The sequence below is a fragment of the Palaemon carinicauda genome, chromosome 7, assembly GCF_036898095.1.
Source record: "Palaemon carinicauda isolate YSFRI2023 chromosome 7, ASM3689809v2, whole genome shotgun sequence".
In the NCBI taxonomy this organism is placed as follows: Eukaryota; Metazoa; Arthropoda; class Malacostraca; order Decapoda; family Palaemonidae; genus Palaemon; species Palaemon carinicauda.
Genome location: NC_090731.1, coordinates 156,129,048 through 156,149,047, shown reverse-complemented (window position 1 = coordinate 156,149,047; position 20,000 = coordinate 156,129,048). Strand labels below are relative to the sequence as shown.

The following is a 20,000-nucleotide window of genomic DNA, read 5'->3' as shown; positions in this document are numbered from 1 at the left end:
TCGAGTAATCAGGACACTCATTTATAATCAATTATTGAAACATAAGTTATAAGAAACATGATCAGTATTTAAAACCTTGTTATCGAACAGGACCCCATTTCCCCTATATAATAAATAGAAAGTCTCTATATATATATATATATATATATAGATATATATATATATAGTATATATATACTGTATATATATATATATATATATATCGTTCTGCTCTGTCTGTCCTTCGGGTAAAGAGGAGAGGGACTAGTCATACCCTGGTGAGGTGTGTGTGTGTGCGCGGATTTATGCATTTCTATTTAAATGTTAAGCCTTCATTTTTGAAGGGTCGTATACACTACTATACCAAACCATGGAATGGAAACTACATACACCTATAAGGTATAAAAAATCATGCATGCTGAAATACAAATATACTTTTAAAAAAACTATTCCATCAAAAAATGAGGAATGAAATAACTAGACAATAACTAGACAAGTATAGTTAAAAAACAGTTTTATGAAAAATATGGAAAAGAAAAAACTAGAAGTAACTCGAAAGGTCGTCGTAAGACTTAAAAAAACCCAGCGAACAATTGTAATTTATCAAAACAAAAATATGAGTTATGCCTCAAGGCTATGTTTCCAAAACTCTGTTTTTTTTTTTTTTTTTTTTTTTTTTTCACAGCCGGGAGGAGCCACTGTGTACATCAGTTATTACCACAACAGCAATATAGCTGAGGGAGCTCTTTCACAACTTGCACCTTTAGGTGTAGATAATGAATCCCGAAAAGGAAGGTCGTTCCTCTTAACGTTCTCTGCCGTTCATATTCGTTCACTTTCCAGGCCGTATTTCGTTATAGGAGGATCGGAGCGAAGGCCGTTTTGCACGAATATTGAAAGTGCCAAAACACGATTGGGCTATTTTTTGGGGGTGGGGGAGGGTTAAGCTTCAAGCAGTGTAAAGGAAGTATTTCATAAGTTGACATTCAATGTATTATGGAGAAATTTGCTTTCCTTTTTTTTTCTAAACACACTTTGGAAGGAAGAAAATATGATGGATTGACGAACTAAGAAAGTTTGCGGGTGTGGACTGGCATAGAAAGACCATAAACAGACGCATGTTATTTAAAGCGCACACATAGGGGAATGAGGAAAAGACGATGGATTGACGAACTAAATAAGTTTGCGGGTGTAAACTGGCATAGAAAAATCACAAAATGACGCAAGTGGAAGGACATGTCTGAGGCCTTTGTTCTGCAGTGGACTATCAACGGCTGATGAATGACAGTGTGTCAGTGTAGACTGTAGAGTATGCAATGAAGTAATGGTGGATTTGAGTCGCCACTAGGTGGCGCGCGCGTAAAGGGAGATGTTCTTATCTACTTTGCAGCAGGTGTAAATATGTATGTATGCATATGTATTTATAATATTTATCATAGCCCTATTTCCCATAGAGGAGGGTAGCCAAAGATATCCGATAATGTGGAATTCAGTACATCTTCACATTTACGTACGGCGAAAAAGGTCATTAATTAATACATTATATGATAAGGTCATCGTTCCTCGTCTATGTACATATGACATAATTATCAATTTTTGGATTTACGTTATCCCCTGTCTTTCTTGAATTGGAGATGAATGGTCCTCTGATAATTTGATATTTAAACGGAGAAAAAAAAATAGTCGTGCAAATTTCGTAAACAACCATCTCTCTCTCTCTCTCTCTCTCTCTCTCTCTCTCTCTCTCTATATATATATATATATATATATATATATATATATATAGATAGATAGATCGATAGATATGCGTAAAAATCACAAGGATACGTGATGCTCAGATGCCAAAGAACACAGGGAAAATGAAAAAGGGAATACACATATATTTCATATTTGATATCCCCAGTGGTTTTACACAACACACACACACACACACACACACACAATCGCACTGACTTCCAAGACTCACCTGTTGTTGCTGCGCAGCTCTCGTCAACTTCCGGTACTTGTAATTGAGGAAGGAATTGCCCGCGACCATCGTCGTAATGAGAATGGCTCCCAGCAGGAACGTCATGAGGTTGGCCACGCTGACGGTGGGAGAGTAGATGAGTTGCGGTATCCCGGCGAAGAGCAGGATCACTCCTACGGATCCTACGACGGACAAGACGCACTGGGCTGACGAGTACAGCGTTGAGATGTTGACGGTAGCTCGTGTCATCTTGTGTTTTGGGGGGTTGTGAAACCTTTGGGAGCGAGGCTTCAAGTTTGTACTATTAGTCTTTAAAATTAGTTTTCGTTTATTATAGAAAAATTGATCTGGAATTCTTTGTTGATTTAAAAGATTATATGAATTCCGTTCAATATTTCCAACCTTGAGCGAATCCTCAAGGTTGTCTTCTAGCGTTTAAATTTGTCTTCGTTTAGGTTTAAAGTCTTTAGAAAAAACTGTCAAGGAATTCTTCGTTAGATTTAAAGATCTATATGAATTCCTTACAATATTTCCAAGCACTAACACTGTAATATATATTAGTCTCAGTTCTTCTGCTACTTTCGCTTATTCGCAGGTGTTTCCAAGTAAAATGAGTCTTGAATATTTATTTTTCAAATGCCCACTCACGAAGCTGTTTTGGGGTATGCAGCTGGTGCTGGACAAAACTGAAATGTCATCTCTCGATTACGAACATTTTATATTAATTATTCGTCGTCCTTGAGTGGTGCCGGCGAACAAAATCGTTCTTCCATCCTGAAAATAGAAAAAAAAAATTAGTTTCAGTAAAATAGGATACACATTGCGATGTAAGCAGAAGTATAAACTTTTTTCATTATTTGATATTTTTGATTTTCTGTATTGAATGGTAGCACACATAATCAGAATATATACATAAAAATATACGTTATTTATACACACACACATGTACGAATACGATCACTAACACAAGTGATTTTTTATTTATATTATACTTATTTATTTACACACACACACACACACACATATATATATATATATATATATGTGTGTGTGTGTGTGTGTGTGTGTTTTGTGTGTGTTTGTGTGTGTGTGTAAGCTGAGATATGACATTTGGAAAAGTGAAGGACCTGACTGAAACCGATTGGTATTACTTTACGGCCTTCTCAAGCAAATTAAATTTATATTCCACAAAGCAAGAACTTTATATTTTTTATTCAATACTCATATAAAGTTTAATTCCTATTCTCTAATTTCCTTTCCTAACTGGACTACTTTCCCTCTTGGAGCCCTTGTGCTTTTAGCATACTGCTCTTCTAACTAGAATTGTAGCTTGGCTAGTAATAACAATAATGACTGTGTGAAGAAATTTCCCTTTCTATGTACAGTATTGACTGCCTGTACCGTCAGCAGACGATCATCCAACCAGATGAGCCTCTCAAAAGTACAGGTCTCACCTGTATTTTACGTGTACAGCACCTCATTCCTCTTTCTTGAAGCGGCAACTTGGGAAATGAGCGTGACAAGGTTAAATACTGGTTTTTATGTGATGTCGATCGTGAAGTGTGAAGTGTTAGGCTACGCATGCTTACACACATAAATGTGCATTCGACCGAAAATGCATTTCAATACGTTCAAACTGCTGGGATGACAGTCGGATCTAATTCTTAGTAAAGTTGAAATCATTTTCTGATCTTGTCTCAAAACACATCAACAACAGCAAACAACAAATGAAGAACAAAGGCCTCAAATATGTCAATTCATGCTTGGGGTTTGCCTAGTTTTCATCACCACGCTGGCCAGTGCGGATAGGTGATGGTGGGAGATTTTCGTCTGATCGCTCACAGCTAACCAACCTAGTATGGGTGGCCCTGAGTAGTACAGCTTTGCTGATCATGGCGATGGGTAAACCCTGAAGACTGGGTTGTGGGGCGTATCTCATATATAGTTATCTAGTGTATGCGACCCGTCAAAAATGAAGGCTAATTATTTAGATAGGAAATTTTTGGATATACCATATCACCAAGATCATTTTTTTTCCTGCTTTAAATCCTATTACATCGCACGAGATTTAATTACATCTTAGTTATACCTTCGCTATGTTCCAGATACCTTTAAATAGAATTAAAAATCATGCAAATCTTACTTCTAAAATGTATATATTGAAACATCAGGGAAGTTTTTCACGCACAGGAGGGTCACTGATCTAATAATGCCGGGGTGTCTATAATGCGACTCTAAGAGGGGGCCCGCCATTCGTGTTATATTCTACCCTCTTTAAGGGGTAAACACAGACAGATTTATACCGGTTGCACTGCATGAAGATCTATTGACGTACAGGAGATTTGATGTACATATGCTGTGTTACGCTGCTTATCAAATTGGTGTGAATTTATATATTTTAATTTTAGTATTGGCAATATATAATACTTTAATTGTTGAAATATTACTGGAAAAGCTATCTAGTAGATAATGTCAAGAACACACACAGAGAGAGAGAGAGAGAGAGAGAGAGAGAGAGAGAGGTGGAATTTTATAGCAATATAACGGTATCCATAATAACGTTCCCAGAGAGAGAGAGAGAGAGAGAGAGATTGATTGATTGATTTGAGGTTTTCTGGCATCCAGAGAGAGAGAGAGGTGAATTTTTATATCACGATATCGCTATCCAACAGGTTCCTAGAGAGAGAGAAAGAGAGCTGAGGAATTTTATATCAATAAATCTGTTTCATAATAAGGCTCTCTGAGAGAGAGAGAGAGAGAGAGAGAGAGAGAGAGAGGATCTTTTGTTGAAATAAGCAAAGTAAAAATCTGTTTATTACTAAAAGAATTATTTATATGATTATGTCGTGAACATGGACGTTTAAGAGAGAGAGAGAGAGAGAGAGAGAGAGAGAGAGAGGATCTTTTGTTGAATTAAGCAAAGTAAAAATCTGCCTATTACTAAAAGAATTATTTATATGATTATGTCGTGAACATAGACGTTTAAGAGAGAGAGAGAGAGAGAGAGAGAGAGAGAGAGAGAGGTCCCGTTTCACGTGGAATCCTCCACCGCCATCTGTTCCTATCACTTCCTCAGTGACCTTCCCGTCATTTAGATTTTGTGGAGAACGAAAGGAGGAATTTCGCGTCTTGCCTCGTCTCCGCCGTTTTTGCTATGATTATTTTTTTTTCTGTAGTTATGGCGTAATGTTTAGATATGGTTAAGATAACCGTTATTTCCAAGGAGAGAGAGAGAGAGAGAGAGAGAGAGAGAGAGAGAGAGATTATAGGTATAATAGTCCAGTCTTTTGTTGCTGTTTTTTTCTTTCCTTGTTTCATTGTTGGCCCATTAATAACCAGAGCTTAATGTTGATTTGTGTTATTACTGTTCTTAAAATATTTTAAATTAATAGCCCATTATTTCTTTTGTAGTTTATTTCTTTAATTCCTTTCCTCACTGGGCTATTTTTCCCTGTTGGGGGCTCTCTAGGCTTATGGCATCATGCTTTTCCAACTAGGATTGTAGCTTAGTTAATAATAATAATAATAATAATAATTATAATAATGATAATAATGATACCGTATACTGCGTAAATGCGTAAGTAAAGAACTCCCTTAAGTCATTCCTTTTCTCCCTTAGCCCCCCCCCCCCTTCCCCGTTCCGGTGCACGCCTGTGTACATACTAATGCGTAATTGAATAAGTAATTGTTTATATGCAATGTATAATCGCCTAGCTTCGCACTGTACCTTTATCTTTATTCTGATTCTAAAGGAGAGCTCCATTAGTCATCTTTAATGCAAGAAGCATTGTTGTTAAAAGCATACCTTTATAACAATGCCAACAGATTAGCCTTGGTGTTAGCGGTGCACAAAGGACCTGAGCATATTGCTGTTGCATACGTGTTGCAAGATTTGCCATTCTAAAGCATTTGCCATTCGTGTATGTAAGCAACAAAGGATCGTTTCAGCAACAATTACTTTCGGGGTAAAATGTTCCGTGAAATCACGACTTGGCAACGAATGCGATTGCCAAATCATCAGTGTTTTTTTTTTTTATGCAACGTTTTAATGGAACACGTATTTGCAACGTATGTTATTTTTGCGTCATTTGTAAGTTATTAACGAAAGGGAAATGTCTTTGTGGTTTGTCATAATGAAGTATAGTCGTTATTCATAGATGTTCATTAAGGGAGAAGTAACTTTTACATTTTCCGGAAGGAAAACAATGTTTAAACGAAACTTCTTTTTAAGTTTGAAAAATTATTATGAATAAAAACGCAAACCAATTGTAAAAAAAAACTCATTTATTATATATAATTAGAAATTATTAAATTTCAAATCACTGCGATGGAAGAAGGATTATCTGCTCGCATGGCTGATCATATGAAATATAATTACCGTTCTGAACTTGACTACCATAAAACGTGCACTTTTATCAGTAACTTAAAACATCGAGATGAGAGTTCTACGTGTGGGCGTGTTAATGTGCAGGAGAAATAATATCACATTTAACAGAATCATGATTATGTGAAGCCACGGTTTCTGTCTCGCATTAACCGTGAAACGAGAAACGGTAAGAGAGGTAGCAGTTGGTGGGAGACAGTCCCAGACGCTTCCTTTGGCGGGAAATGAGACATATCGTTACGATAATGTAATTATCTACGGTGTTTTTATCGTTTTATTAAACGTATGAAAACCTAAATAACAGTATTAAAGATTTAACAATTTGAAACATATTGAAATTCCAAATTGTGAAACCCACCTGGGTCTTTCATAATTCCCTAAAAACCCAGGCAATGTATCATCTGCCCCTCTCGGAGTCCTCGACCCTAAACCCAAAGCTGCCTTTCTTCTCAACCCTACCTACCAGTCCCTAGGAGAACCTCCCCACCCTTATCAACCCTCACGGCCCTCCCGGGAACACTTTCGGATTCCCGCCCAAATACTGAGTCACGCTTACATGGAATCTCCCCCCTCCCTATCTCCCCCTACGCCCTTCCAAACCAAGAACTATCAACTATACCTTCCCTCTCACTCTTTAATCTCGGCGGTTGTCATCGAATTTCATTCGTTATAATACGGCAAAGAGGGAGTTGTCAAGTCATGCCAGAGTTATTTCCCCCTTCTGAACTGCCTTATGGAGGGTTTTTATATCCACCACGTGCAGTTACTTAGGCCGTTAGGGACAAAGAAAGGATTATTTCCACCGTGCACATTTGTCGGAACTGGGAGGGTGGCTAGAATGGGGGGGGGGGGAGAATTCAAATGTATATACGATACTTCAAAACAGAACAAAATTTACAAATTTTTACATATTATTTACGTTGATTCATTCTGTATAGTAGATGGTATTTATCAAATAGATATGAAAGAATGCTACAATAGCGAACAAAGTAAGGTGGGTGGAGAACAAAGGACCTAGCCAGAAGGATACCAGATGTTCGGAAACGGTTGCACTATTTTTTGTTCTTTTTAAATATGTAATGCTCAGTATGACTTCCTTAACACCCAAGTCATAACAATGCCGGGTGTTGAATAATGTACATATAAATTATTGTAAATACAAATAAAAATCAGAGAATAATTACGGAATTACGTACTTTTTTAATTTATTACTTTGTTAAAATTAATTGCCAGAAACTATTTTGACTTAAACCCTTGTCCTTTAAATTTCAATCCTCATTTTAAATCAAATTTTAGAAATTCTAGTCTTTCTAAATGTCCGGTTCCCTAAACTAGTCTAAACCAGCCATTTTCTCTCCCAAGGACTGCATTCCCTTACCTAAGATATATTCTCTCTCTCTCTCTCTCTCTCTCTCTCTCTCTCTCTCTCTCTCTCTCTCTCTCTCTCTCTCTCTCTCTCTCTCATGTTATAAAAAAAGTCGGGGAAACTGATTATTATTACGTGGCTAAAATTATTCTTTATCAAAGTAGATAGAATTATATTAATGAGAAAATATATTTCTATACAGAGCAGTGATGCAAGATCCACGAAAACACAGATACAATAATTTTATTATTATTATTATTATTATTATTATTATTATTATTATTATTATTATTATTATTATTATTATTATTATTATTACAAGCTAAGCTACAACCCTCGTTGGAAAAGCCCAAGGGGCCCCAATAGGAAAAATAGCCCAGTGAGGAAATGAAATACGGAAATAAACTACAAGAGAAGTAATGAACAATTAAGATAAAGCGATAGCATTAACAATGATTAACCAGGACATGTTTTCCCCCAAAAAGTTGCATTTCTATCTCCCAAAATCTAATTGCTGCTAAAAATAATATGTCCACCTAAGGACAAATTTTCATTAAGTCGAAATATTTTTTTTTTTTTTTTTTTTTTTTTTTTTTTTTTTTTTTTTTGCAAAATCCCTTCAACGAACAATCAACAAGCAAACAAACTAAGAAAATACAAACGATTTTGGGGGTAAATAGTTTTCAGTTATAGTCGAGCATAGAACACCCACAGGCATTATTTTTACACGCACTGTAGCAGTTCTTTGTTCTAAGAGATATATCCTGAATAACAACCACAAATATAGCAGCAATTAATAATGATGATAGTTTATAGTTTATATACGAAATATTTATTTTGATGTTGTTACTGTTCTTAAAATATTTTATATTGTTAATTACTTTTCTTGTACTTTCCTTATTTCCTTTCCCCACTGGGCTATTTTCCCTTTTTGGAGCCCTCGGGCTTATAGCATTCTGATTTTCCAACTAGGGATGTAGCTTAGCAAGTAGTAGTAGTAGTAGTAACAACAACAACTACAACAACAATAATAATAATAATAATAATAATAATAATAATAATAATGCACGTATCATCATTTCAACTCTTTTATCTTTAGTTTTATCAAAGTTTTGAAGTTTTTTTTTTTTTTAATTTACAAGCTTTATATCATGAAACCTATTTAATTTCTTCATATTAGACATTTCTCCTAAGAAAAGCTGGGTTTTCATTTCTTTGAAGATTTTCCTCTTTTTTATCTATCTACTGTACTATTTTTTATAGAAACAAGTTACCTCGCAAATTAAAACCTCAGATTTATTTGCAACCGTTTTTTTTTTATTTTATTTAATTCAGAGTGCAGTTTAGTACACTACTTTTTATAGCTGATAGGAAAGATGGGTGAAATAAAAGTGAAGGAAGTTAGCCAATTAACCATTGTAGGGAATAGTTTGTGAGTTGAGTATTAGTAAAAGTGATGTGAAATGTTGTTTTAACTACAATTTTATGTATATAAAGGTACATTTTTTATGGTTTTTTTAAGGTAGTTTAATAAAATAATTGCTTATTTTTCTTTTACTTTTCTTGTCAGTGGGATTAAAAACTTTGGGAAGGATCACTCTCTCTCTCTCTCTCTCTCTCTCTCTCTCTCTCTCTCTCTCTCTCTCTCTCTCTCTCTCTCTCTCCAGTCTAGACAGGTATAAACATACACGCACGGTGAACGAAACATGTTAACCTTGGGTGTGTACAGGACCCTCTTACTCAAACGTATTAATATTTCTCTCTCTCTCTCTCTCTCTCTCTCCTCTCTCTCTCTCTCTCTCTCTCTCTCTCTCTCTCTCTCTCTCACGAATTACGTTCTTTCCAAGTCCTCAAGATCAACCACTGTTTTCACCGATTTCGTCACTCGGATTTATTGCATATTAATCTGCCAAATGATTCCTTGTAAGTGGATCATGAACGCCAGGATCAGGTGAAAGGTCGCTCCTTTCCCATACAAAGTAGATCCAGGTCAAATCTTAGAGAGAGAGAGAGAGGGAGAGAGAGAGAGAGAGAGAGAGAGAGAGAGAGAGAGAGATTCTACCCTTTAAGTGGTGTGACTATCTCCTCCAGGTACTTCCCTTTGCTCATTCGGTTATTATTATTTGCTAGTGTTCATGGCCCGTCAAAAATTTCGACTACATATTTAGGTAGATATGGACACACGCAGCCCCTCTCAACAGGGTATGACGGGAAGAGACCGAGTGTCGGGTAATGCCGATGAGTGTGATATATATATATATATATATATATATATATATATATATATATATATATATATATATATATATATATATATATATATAAAGGTGCCGTTTAGTATGTAGCCTACCTTTCGAGTATGGCCTACGAAATTCTACCTGTTTTAGTATGTGGCCTAACCTAACCTAACCTAACCTAACTTAACAAGCCAGGTAGGCCACATACTAAACCAGAATAAAAAAAGGTAGTCTTCATACTAAACCGGCACCTATATATATATATATATATATATATATATATATATATATATATATATATATATATATATATATATATATATATATATATATATATATATATATATATAGACACGTATATCAATTGTAAATCGCTTTTAAGTATGTTATCAAATTTCTATTGGAAACTCTTTAGACAAAATGTTTTTCTACCCCGCCAAGATTTTAATGAAAGAGGAAGGGCAATTATGGGGAATAACCCCCCTCTAATAGGATTCATTTATAAAATGCCACATAAACAGTGAATGTGCCTAAATTTAAATCATATTTTCTCGTCATCAACTTTCAAGATCATGCTATATCTAAACACCATCCTCCATTATTATTATTATTATTATTATTATTATTATTATTATTATTATTATTATTATTATTATTATCACTAGCTAAGGTACAACATAGTTAGAAAAGCAGGATTCTATAAGCCCAAGTGCTTCAACACGCAATATCAAAACATCATCCTCTGTTGATTATGATGATGATGATGTTGATGATTATTATTACTATTATTATTATTATTATTATTATTATTACAAGCTAAGCTACAACCCTAGTTAGAGAAGCAGTATGCTATAAGCCAAAGGGCTTTTAAGAATAAAAATAGCCTAGCGAGGAAAAGAAATAAGGAAATGAATAAACTACAAGAAGTAATAAACAATTGAAATAATATATTGTTTTAAGATTAATCTGGCCTTATGGCAGAACGCGCTCCTTTCCATAGACATAGACATATCCCAAAAGTGTCACGCCCACACACCTCAACACACTTCCCCAATGAGTCAGCATTGGAAGAATTTCTTGACCTTGTTCTCTTCTGGGTCAAATGATGTCATTTTCTGTTCTTGTGCCCTTGCACTTTCAAGATCTTTTTTTGTACATCAATTAGGTAAGAATGTTTTGGAAATCAAATTTACCAAATCCCATGAGTACGATACTGAAGTTGCTTTCTAATTTTGTTCTCCCAGAAGGACCTTAAATATTTTTTTCCGGTACCCATTTTAATTTATTTATTACACGCCATATTGAAAAATCATTATTATGACGACAAGCATGATTTCATTGCATTGTATTATTGGTAAAAAGGCATATTTATTTTCAATAAAGTATAATGGTATTAATGTAGACATGTAAAATATCATTTAGAGATTACTGTATTGCTTAAGTGGGGATACCTTAACGCGATGAAGGGGTTTGTGTATCGCCATGATCAGCAAGGCTGTGATCGTCAGGGACACCCATACTAGGTTGGCTTGCTGTGGGCAATTAGACAAAAGTCTCCCGCCATCACCAATCCGCACTGGCCAGCGTGGTTATGTAAAGTGGCCATACCCAAACGTGGATAAAGACATGTCTGAGGCCTTTGTTCTGCAGTGGACTACAAACGGCTGCATTTGTTGTTGTATGTTGAATAGGCTTGCATTAGTCCTGTTATAGTTTATATATGAAATGTCTGTTTTAATGTTGTTAATGTTTTTGAAATATTTTAATTGTTCATTACTTCTTGTATCGTTTATTTATTTCCTTATTTCCTTTCCTCACTGGGCTATTTTTCTCTGTTGGAGCCCTTGGGCTTATAGCATCTTGCTTTTCCAACTTAGGTTGTAGCTTAGCTAATAATAATAATAATAATAATAATAATAATAATAATAATAATAATAATAATGCTTCCAGAAAAGTGAAATTATATAGTGGCAAAGAAGTTTAAATCACTCGCATATTTAATAATAATAATAATAATAATAATAATAATAATGCTTCCAGAAAAGTGAAATTATATAGTGGCAAAGAAATTTAAATCACTCGCATGTTTTTTTATCTCCTGGAAATGGGCTTTAGTAAAGGTTTCGAGGTCAATATACATCAATATCATGAGCTTAAATGTAGCTGAACTTAACATCCCTGGCAAGAGTGGTCCTGGACGTTTAGGATCCCAAGCGAAGGATACTCAACTTCCGAAAGGTTTCTCTCTGCATCCTCTTGAAGGTTCTTCCGGTTTGAAAGAATGTATATATATATATGTATATTATTATTATTATTATTATTATTATTATTATTATTATTATTATTATTACTTGTTAAGCTACAACCCTAGTTGGAAAAGCTGGATGTTATAAGGCCAGGCGCCCCAACAAGGAAAATAGCCCAGTGAGGAAAGGAAACAAGGAAAAATAACATATTTTAAGAACAGTAACAGTTGATGAACAATGATGTACTCTTTTGTAGAGTACTACTTTGTACATCCTCGTCCGAGAGAGAGAGAGAGAGAGAGAGAGAGAGAGAGAGAGAGAGAGAGAGAGAGAGAGAGAGAGAGAGAGAGAGATAATTGAATATAGAATGGGCCAAAGGGAAAAACCTTATGCTTTGATTTCACTGAAGAGAGAGAGAGAGGAGAGAGAGAGAGAGAGAGAGAGAGAGAGAGAGAGAGAGAGAGAGAGAGAGAGAGAGAGAGAGAGATTGGCAAAACTTTTATATGGTATAATTTTATAAGAATCTGTATTACAACATGGTTTAATTCAGTAAATCTTAAACCCAATGGATACATATTTAGAATTATAAGCCTCCATTTGACTAATGTAAAAATGCATGAAAATACAAATAACTACATCATAGCAGAAGAGAATTTAAGTTACGCCCAGTACTCTGCAGATAGAAATATGTATTCCAGTTCCAGGCTCAGCAAAGCTCTGGACTTGTATAAACACACCAAGTTGAACCACCTCGTGTTCACCGAGTGACTGGACTCGTGGTTCCAGCATGGCAAGATTGCCAGCCAGGGTTTGCACCCCACGTGAACGTTTTTGCTCGCTAAACTTCAGTCATTTTCTAAAATGTTCGCCAAGAATCTATATCAGACAGTCTTTCATGTAAATATCTAACGTAAATAAAAAGATGTATTTCATAGATATCTGAGTCTGAATAGTCATTTAATGAGTAAAAGATAAAAATATATATAATTTTTCGCACATAGGTCACGAGCGAAAACAAAAATGAATAGGATACGAGCGAAAAGAAAAATGAAAAGTAGGTAACATAGATTGTTCAGCTATATGGATAACAAAAAGGTTAGGACGCTGTGCCGGTAAATATTCACGTGTAATTTTTTTTTACCTTTCCTTTGAAGGTTGACCTTGACTTTCAGATTTATGGGAGACGTTTAGCATACGCCTTAACCTACGTGTTTACACACACGTAGACGCTATTTTTCTCTTCGACAAATACTCAAAGTTTTCTCTTCACAATTACTTCTAGGAACCACTACCTTTACTCCAACTAACACTGTATAAAGGAAGTTTCTGTTGCACAGAAAGTATTACTACTAGTTAATCTACACCCCTAGTATGAAAAGCAAGATGCTATAAGCCTAAGGGTTCCAACAGGGAAAAATAACCCAGTGAGGAAAGGAATTAAGGAAATAAATAAACGATCTGAGAAATAATGAACAATTGTAAAATAGATATCTTAGAAACAGTAACAACATTAAAACAGATATTTCGTATATAAACTATGCAAAGACTTAATGTCAGCTCTTCTAGGAGGACACTCCAAAATCAAACCATTGTCTTTGGTAGTGCCATAGCCTCTGTACCATGGCCTTCCACTGTCTTGGATTAGAGTTCTCTTGCATGAGGGAACCCTAGGGTACACTATTCAATCTTATTTCTTATCCTCTTGTTTATTGAAGTTTTTATAGTTTATATATGAATTTATTTCTTTACTGCTTTATTTAATAGTTAATTAGTCCTCTTGTAGTTTATTTCCTTTCCTCACTGGGATATTTTCCCTGTTGGAGCCCTCGGGCTTATAGCATCCTGCTTTTCCAACTAGGGTTGTAGCTTAGAAAGTAATAATAATAATAATAATAATAATAATAATAATAATAATAATAATAATGATGATGAAGATGATGATGATAATAATAATATGGATTCAAATTATATGTTCAGGCATAAGCCATATCAGGGCAGTAGTAAGTAAGCCAGTAACTAGTGTCCTTTCACTACAAAAGTCAATAGGATTTTGGGGCCATGTAACCAGTTTTAACTGGTTTCCAAACGCGATCTCTTTAAGAGGGTTCCAGGGGGGTCCTGCAGGTTGGGTGGTTCCAACTCCTTACGTAAAGGATCGTTCGAAATCGTCTCTAGATGCCTAGTGACCAAAGGATGCCACTAGATCCTTATTATAGTTTATATATGAATGAATGATTTGAAGTCCTCTGGCATCCTGAGTTTATATATGAAATGTCTGTTTTAATGTTGATATTGTTTTTAAAATATTTATATCTTAATTGTTCATTACTGCTTATATAGTTTATTTTCCTTATTCAATTTCCTCATTGGGCTATTTTTCCTTGTTGGAGCCCTTTGGCCTATAGCATCTTGCTTTTCCAATTAGGGTTGTAGCTTAGCTAGTAATGATAACAGTAATAATAATTAGATTGGTGAATTCAGTGATACCAAACATTCTTTCTGTGTTATTCCTATCAAGTTACAATGTTGAAAATAACTTATAGTGGAATTCTTTTCAGACATCATTAATGAAATGGGAATCTTGCACACTATTCTATTTGATTCCTTATTTCCTTTCCTCACTGGGCTAATTTTCCGTGTTGGAGCCCTTGGGCTTATAGCATCCTGCTTTTCCAACTAGGGTTGTAGCTTACCTAATAATAATAATAATAATAATAATAATAATAATAATAATAATAATGCCCATGCGTTCTAACTCCTAACTCGAGATCACATGGCTTATATCATGAAGTTTCTTGACTATTTGGACCTTTGCGAAATATCATTCTGTGGGGGTACTTTTTATTGGACTGTTAAATAATCATAAGATAAGTTAGAATGGAAAGGCCTGAGTGCTAAAATGGGTTATATGGGATAGAAAAAATAAGTCAAGAAAGTGTGCAAGAGTATTTGGCAGACCCCAGTGTACTTTGAAAACTCTGTAGACCTTGTTTTACAGTAAAATAAGTGAAGAAAGTGTGCAAAAGTATTTGGCAGACTCAGTGCACTTTAGAGATTGAAGACCTTGCCTTACAGCATCAGCTGGAAGTGACATTTAAGATCAAGATCAGCAAGTGATCCAAGAACCCTGTTGAAGAAATATTTGGTTTTTCTGCTCTGAGTGACTTCCGATCAACCAGCTATCAGTTTTTTAATCCTCATAATAATGTCCAACCCGTTTTCCATTTTTTTATCTTAAGCCTCCTGCTCAACTTGTTCTTGGTTTATCTTTACTTCACAAAAAATGCCGTTCTGTTGTAGAAATCTCTGGCTTTTTTTCTGTTCTGAGCGACTTCCGATCAACCAACTGTCATTTTTTTTTGAAAGCCTCATAATAATATTTAACCGGTTTTTCCTTTTTTTTTTTCTTAACCCTCCCGCTCAACTTGTTATTGGGTCTTTTTCTCTATCTGTTCTCCACAAAAATGACGTTTTTTCGCTCCGTATTCCTGGAGTTTTTGCGTGGAAGTTCAAGGTCGTTTTGTGTTTTTTTATGGACTAACGGTTTGCTCTTAAATTATCCATAATTATTATTATTATTATTATTATTATTATTATTATTACTACTATTATTATTATTATTATTATTATTATTATTATTATTATTATTATAGAAAACATGATCCCATTTAGCAAACACAGCTTGAAATGCTCCATTTGAAAAAGGTTGCCTGTTTAGATATATACAATTATACATACATACACGTACATATCAACAACAAATTCGGCCATTTCTTGTCCAATGCAGGACAAAGGCCCCAGACGTGTCCTTATTCATGTCTGGGGATTATGCCATTTCATCACCATGCTGGCTAGATATATATATATATATATATATATATATACATATATATATATATGATATATATATATATATATATATTATATATATATATATATATATATATACACATATACACATGTTACATGGCCAAGAACTATGAAACGTGAGGTGGGAGATGATGAGTGGAGAAATATTGAATTAAAAGCTCAAGATAGAGACGACTGACAAAATCTAACCGAGGCACTTTGCGTCATTAGGCGTACGAGGAGATAATGAGGATGATATATATATACATATATATATATATATATATATATATATAGAGAGAGAGAGAGAGAGAGAGAGAGAGAGACTTTAGCTTTGAATCCATGAATCCACCCAACGGCAAAAATCAGAAGAGAAAAAAATCTTTGACGTCAGCGCGCTATAGCATCGTTGTCTAATGTCTCCACGCCCAACCTAGGAGGCTACATGTCCACGCTCAAGGTTGATGCTGTTGAGTTTAGGTGTGTGCACTTTGTGGAGAGGGGCGGGGGGGGGGGGGGGTGTTGCTGTGCATTCCAGTTGACATTCTTAGCCTTCCCATCCAATGCCAGTTTAGGGAAAGGCATTTACATTATCTGTTACGAGGATTCATGTCTTTTTTTTTACTTATCTCAAGTACGATTTAAGTACCGTTAATGGGACTTCTTCAAGAGAGACAACTGAGAATTCACTGGAAGCCTAAATAACAGCTGGGAATTTATTGGAAGCTTAGATAACAACTGAGAATTCTTTGGAAGCTTAGGTAACAACTGAGAATTCTTTGGAAGCTTAGGTAACAACTGAGAATTCTTTGGAAGCTTAGGTAACAACTGAGAATTCATTGGAAGATTAAGTAACAACTGATAATTCTTTGGAAGCTTAGATAACAACTGAGAATTCTTTGGAAGACTAGATTACAATTGAGAATTCATTGGAAGATTAGATTACAACTGAGAATTCTTTGGAAGCTTAGGTAACAACTGAGAATTCATTGGAAGATTAGATTACAACTGAGAATTCTTTGGAAGCTTAGGTAACAACTGAGAATTCATTGGAAGATTAGATTACAACTGAGAATTCTTTGGAAGCGTAGGTAACAACTGAGAATTCATTGGAAGATTAGATTACAACTGAGAATTCTTTGGAAGCTTAGGTAACAACTGAGAATTCATTGGAAGATTAGATTACAACTGAGAATTCTTTGGAAGCGTAGGTAACAACTGAGAATTCATTGGAAGATTAGATTACAACTGAGAATTCTTTGGAAGCTTAGGTAACAACTGAGAATTCATTGGAAGATTAGATTACAACTGAGAATTCTTTGGAAGCGTAGGTAACAACTGAGAATTCATTTGAAGCTTAGATAACCAAGAATTGATTGGAAGCTTAGATAACAACTGAAAATTCATTGGAAGATTAGGTAACAAATAAGGATTGATTGGAAGCTCAGATAACAACTGATAATTTGAGGCTTCCAAATATAGCTTTTCAAGAAGACAATAAAGCCTTTTTCCACCATAAATATTAAAATTGTTCTAAAGATTTGCTTTTTATGAGAGAAAAATTAATCAAAACCCTCATATAATCACTACTGCTATTCCAATTTCAAATTTAGAATATAATCTCAAATTTCAAATGTAATATCAAATTTCACTTGTAATCTAAAATTTCAAATGTAATCTAAAATTTCAAATGTAATCTTAAATTTAAGATAATCTTCAATTTCGAAGGTAATATAAAATTTCAATGTAATCTAAAATTTCAAATGTAATCTAAAATTTCAAATGTAATGTTAAATTTAGAATAATCTTAAATTTTGAATGTGATCTAAAATTTCATATGTAATCTAAAATTTCAAATGTAATTTCAAATTTAAGATTTAAAATGTAATTTCATAGTTCAAATGTAATCTTAAATTTCAAATGTAATCACAAAATAATACGTACTCTGTCTTAAAAGTCTCTCTCGTTTATGTTCGTTCAGTTTCAATTCTTTATGGAGAGTTAGCCTAATTTAGTCTCGCAAGTCTTGGCCGTAGGCAAATCGTTCGTTTTCGCTTTCATCCGCAGCTTGGTTATACGAACATTAGCATTTCGGGTTCATTTTGAAAGTGAAAAACTATGATTTGTGCTTTTAACTTTGTTTACATATTGTTTATATAATAAAATTGAACGGGATTTTGGGTGACAGATCACTAACATCATTGAGAAAACTTCTTATTAGTCTATATATTTATGTTTTATTGTTTATGTTGCTTTTAACTTTGTTTACATATTGTTTATATAATAAAATTGAGCGGGATTTTGGATGACAGTTCACTAACGTATTTAGAAAACTTCGTCTTAGTCTATATTTCTATGTTTTATTGTTTGTGTTGCTTTTAACTTTGTTTACATATTGTGTACATAATAACATTGAACGGGATTTTGGATGACAGAGCCCTAACATCATTGAGAAAACTTCGTGTTAATCTGTATTTTCATGTTTTATTGTTTATGCTGCTTTTAACTTTGTTTACATAACAAAACTGAATTTTAGTTTGGATGAAATAATTTAGAAAATTTCGTCTTGAACTATATTTTTATGTATTGCTTTTAAATTATTGTCAATTTTAAATTCTTCACAAACAACTAAAAGCTAAATTTCAAAGACTGCTTTGCTATATTGTCCATCTTCCGTTTTCAATTTCCTGTCTCCACCAGGAAATGAATTAATGATACTGGGAGGACAGCATTTCTAGTTCAAGTGTAACAACTTACAAAAGTCTAAATAAAAACTAAGTGGGCGGAGAGGCTAACAGAGGATAGATAGATGGATAGACAGAGGAGGAGAGGTTAGGTAAAGGTTATTCATAGCAAAAAATAACCACGAGTGCGAATTTATAGAACTACTAATACTCTCTCTCTCTCTCTCTCTCTCTCTCTCTCTCTCTCTCTCGCCTTTAAGTGATAGGTAAGGTTAGTGAAAGAAGAATGAACCCAGTTAGCTTGGAAAGTTTAAATATCAGTAAGAGTATAAACAATGTACATTTGAATCTTGTAATTTGGCCAAAATAGTACTTTACACTACAAAAGATGGCTTATTGTTATTGATACACCATGTTCCGACGCTTATTATTTTTGAAAATCAATTTCATGAAATGGCAATGACCCCCAAAGTAAGCATTGATTGACTAAACATCACTTCCTCAATCCCGTGAAGGTGTTGATGACGTAGTCGGAAGAAATGTTACCACATTGTAGGTTATACCTTTGAAAAGAAACCTTTGTTGCAAAAGCTTATTTTTACGTCAAATGAGTATTAATAGGATGCTAAGCTTATATAAATGATAGTTTACTAGCACAGTTTATTGTAATTCATATAAAAAACGACTTTAAAGAGGAAATAGTGATGATTTGGAACAATGATTTCCCTTTTGATTGGTAATTAACGTTCTAGCGCTAGGTGGCAACTCACTACCTTGCCTCAGGTAAAGGGAGTTTGACTAGGCCACAGTCCCACACTGCAACGCTCGTTCTTATATTTCCTCTAAGTTTGTTAATTTATACAGCTGTTTCTACGGAAATTGTCATTTTGCTTAATTCTAAATATATTGATTTTTATTTTTTATTTCTCGAATTTTTAATATGGGATATATAATACTTCTTAAACTTTACTGTTTTGATAACATAGTATTATTATTATTATTATTATTATTATTATTATTATTATTATTATTATTATCGGATACACTATTACCATTCTCATTTTCAACGTCAAATTTATAAATGCATGTCTTCAGTAATTTAAAAAAAAAAAAAAAATTAACCACGGAAGTGAAATAAGGAACAGAAAGTTCGAGCGACGTTCAAAACAAGTCATCGCAAACTATGAGAAATCTAAAGAAGATTTGAACGAGGAGCGAACCTTCTGAAAAGAGCCAAAGGTCTCTCTCTCTCTCTCTCTCTCTCTCTCTCTCTCTCTCTCTCTCTCTCT

General features: G+C 34.3%; 1 protein-coding gene across 1 annotated transcript in view; it reads right to left on the bottom strand.

Moving 5' to 3' along the window:
* Positions 1–20,000, bottom strand: part of LOC137644091 (ubiquitin-associated protein 2-like) — a 54,861-nt gene that overhangs the window by 31,372 nt on the left and 3,489 nt on the right. The window contains exon 2 of the mRNA XM_068377036.1: positions 1,946–2,719. Coding sequence (XP_068233137.1) covers positions 1,946–2,194 — 249 coding nt within the window. The 5' untranslated portion in view covers positions 2,195–2,719. The remainder of the gene's footprint in view (positions 1–1,945; positions 2,720–20,000) is intronic.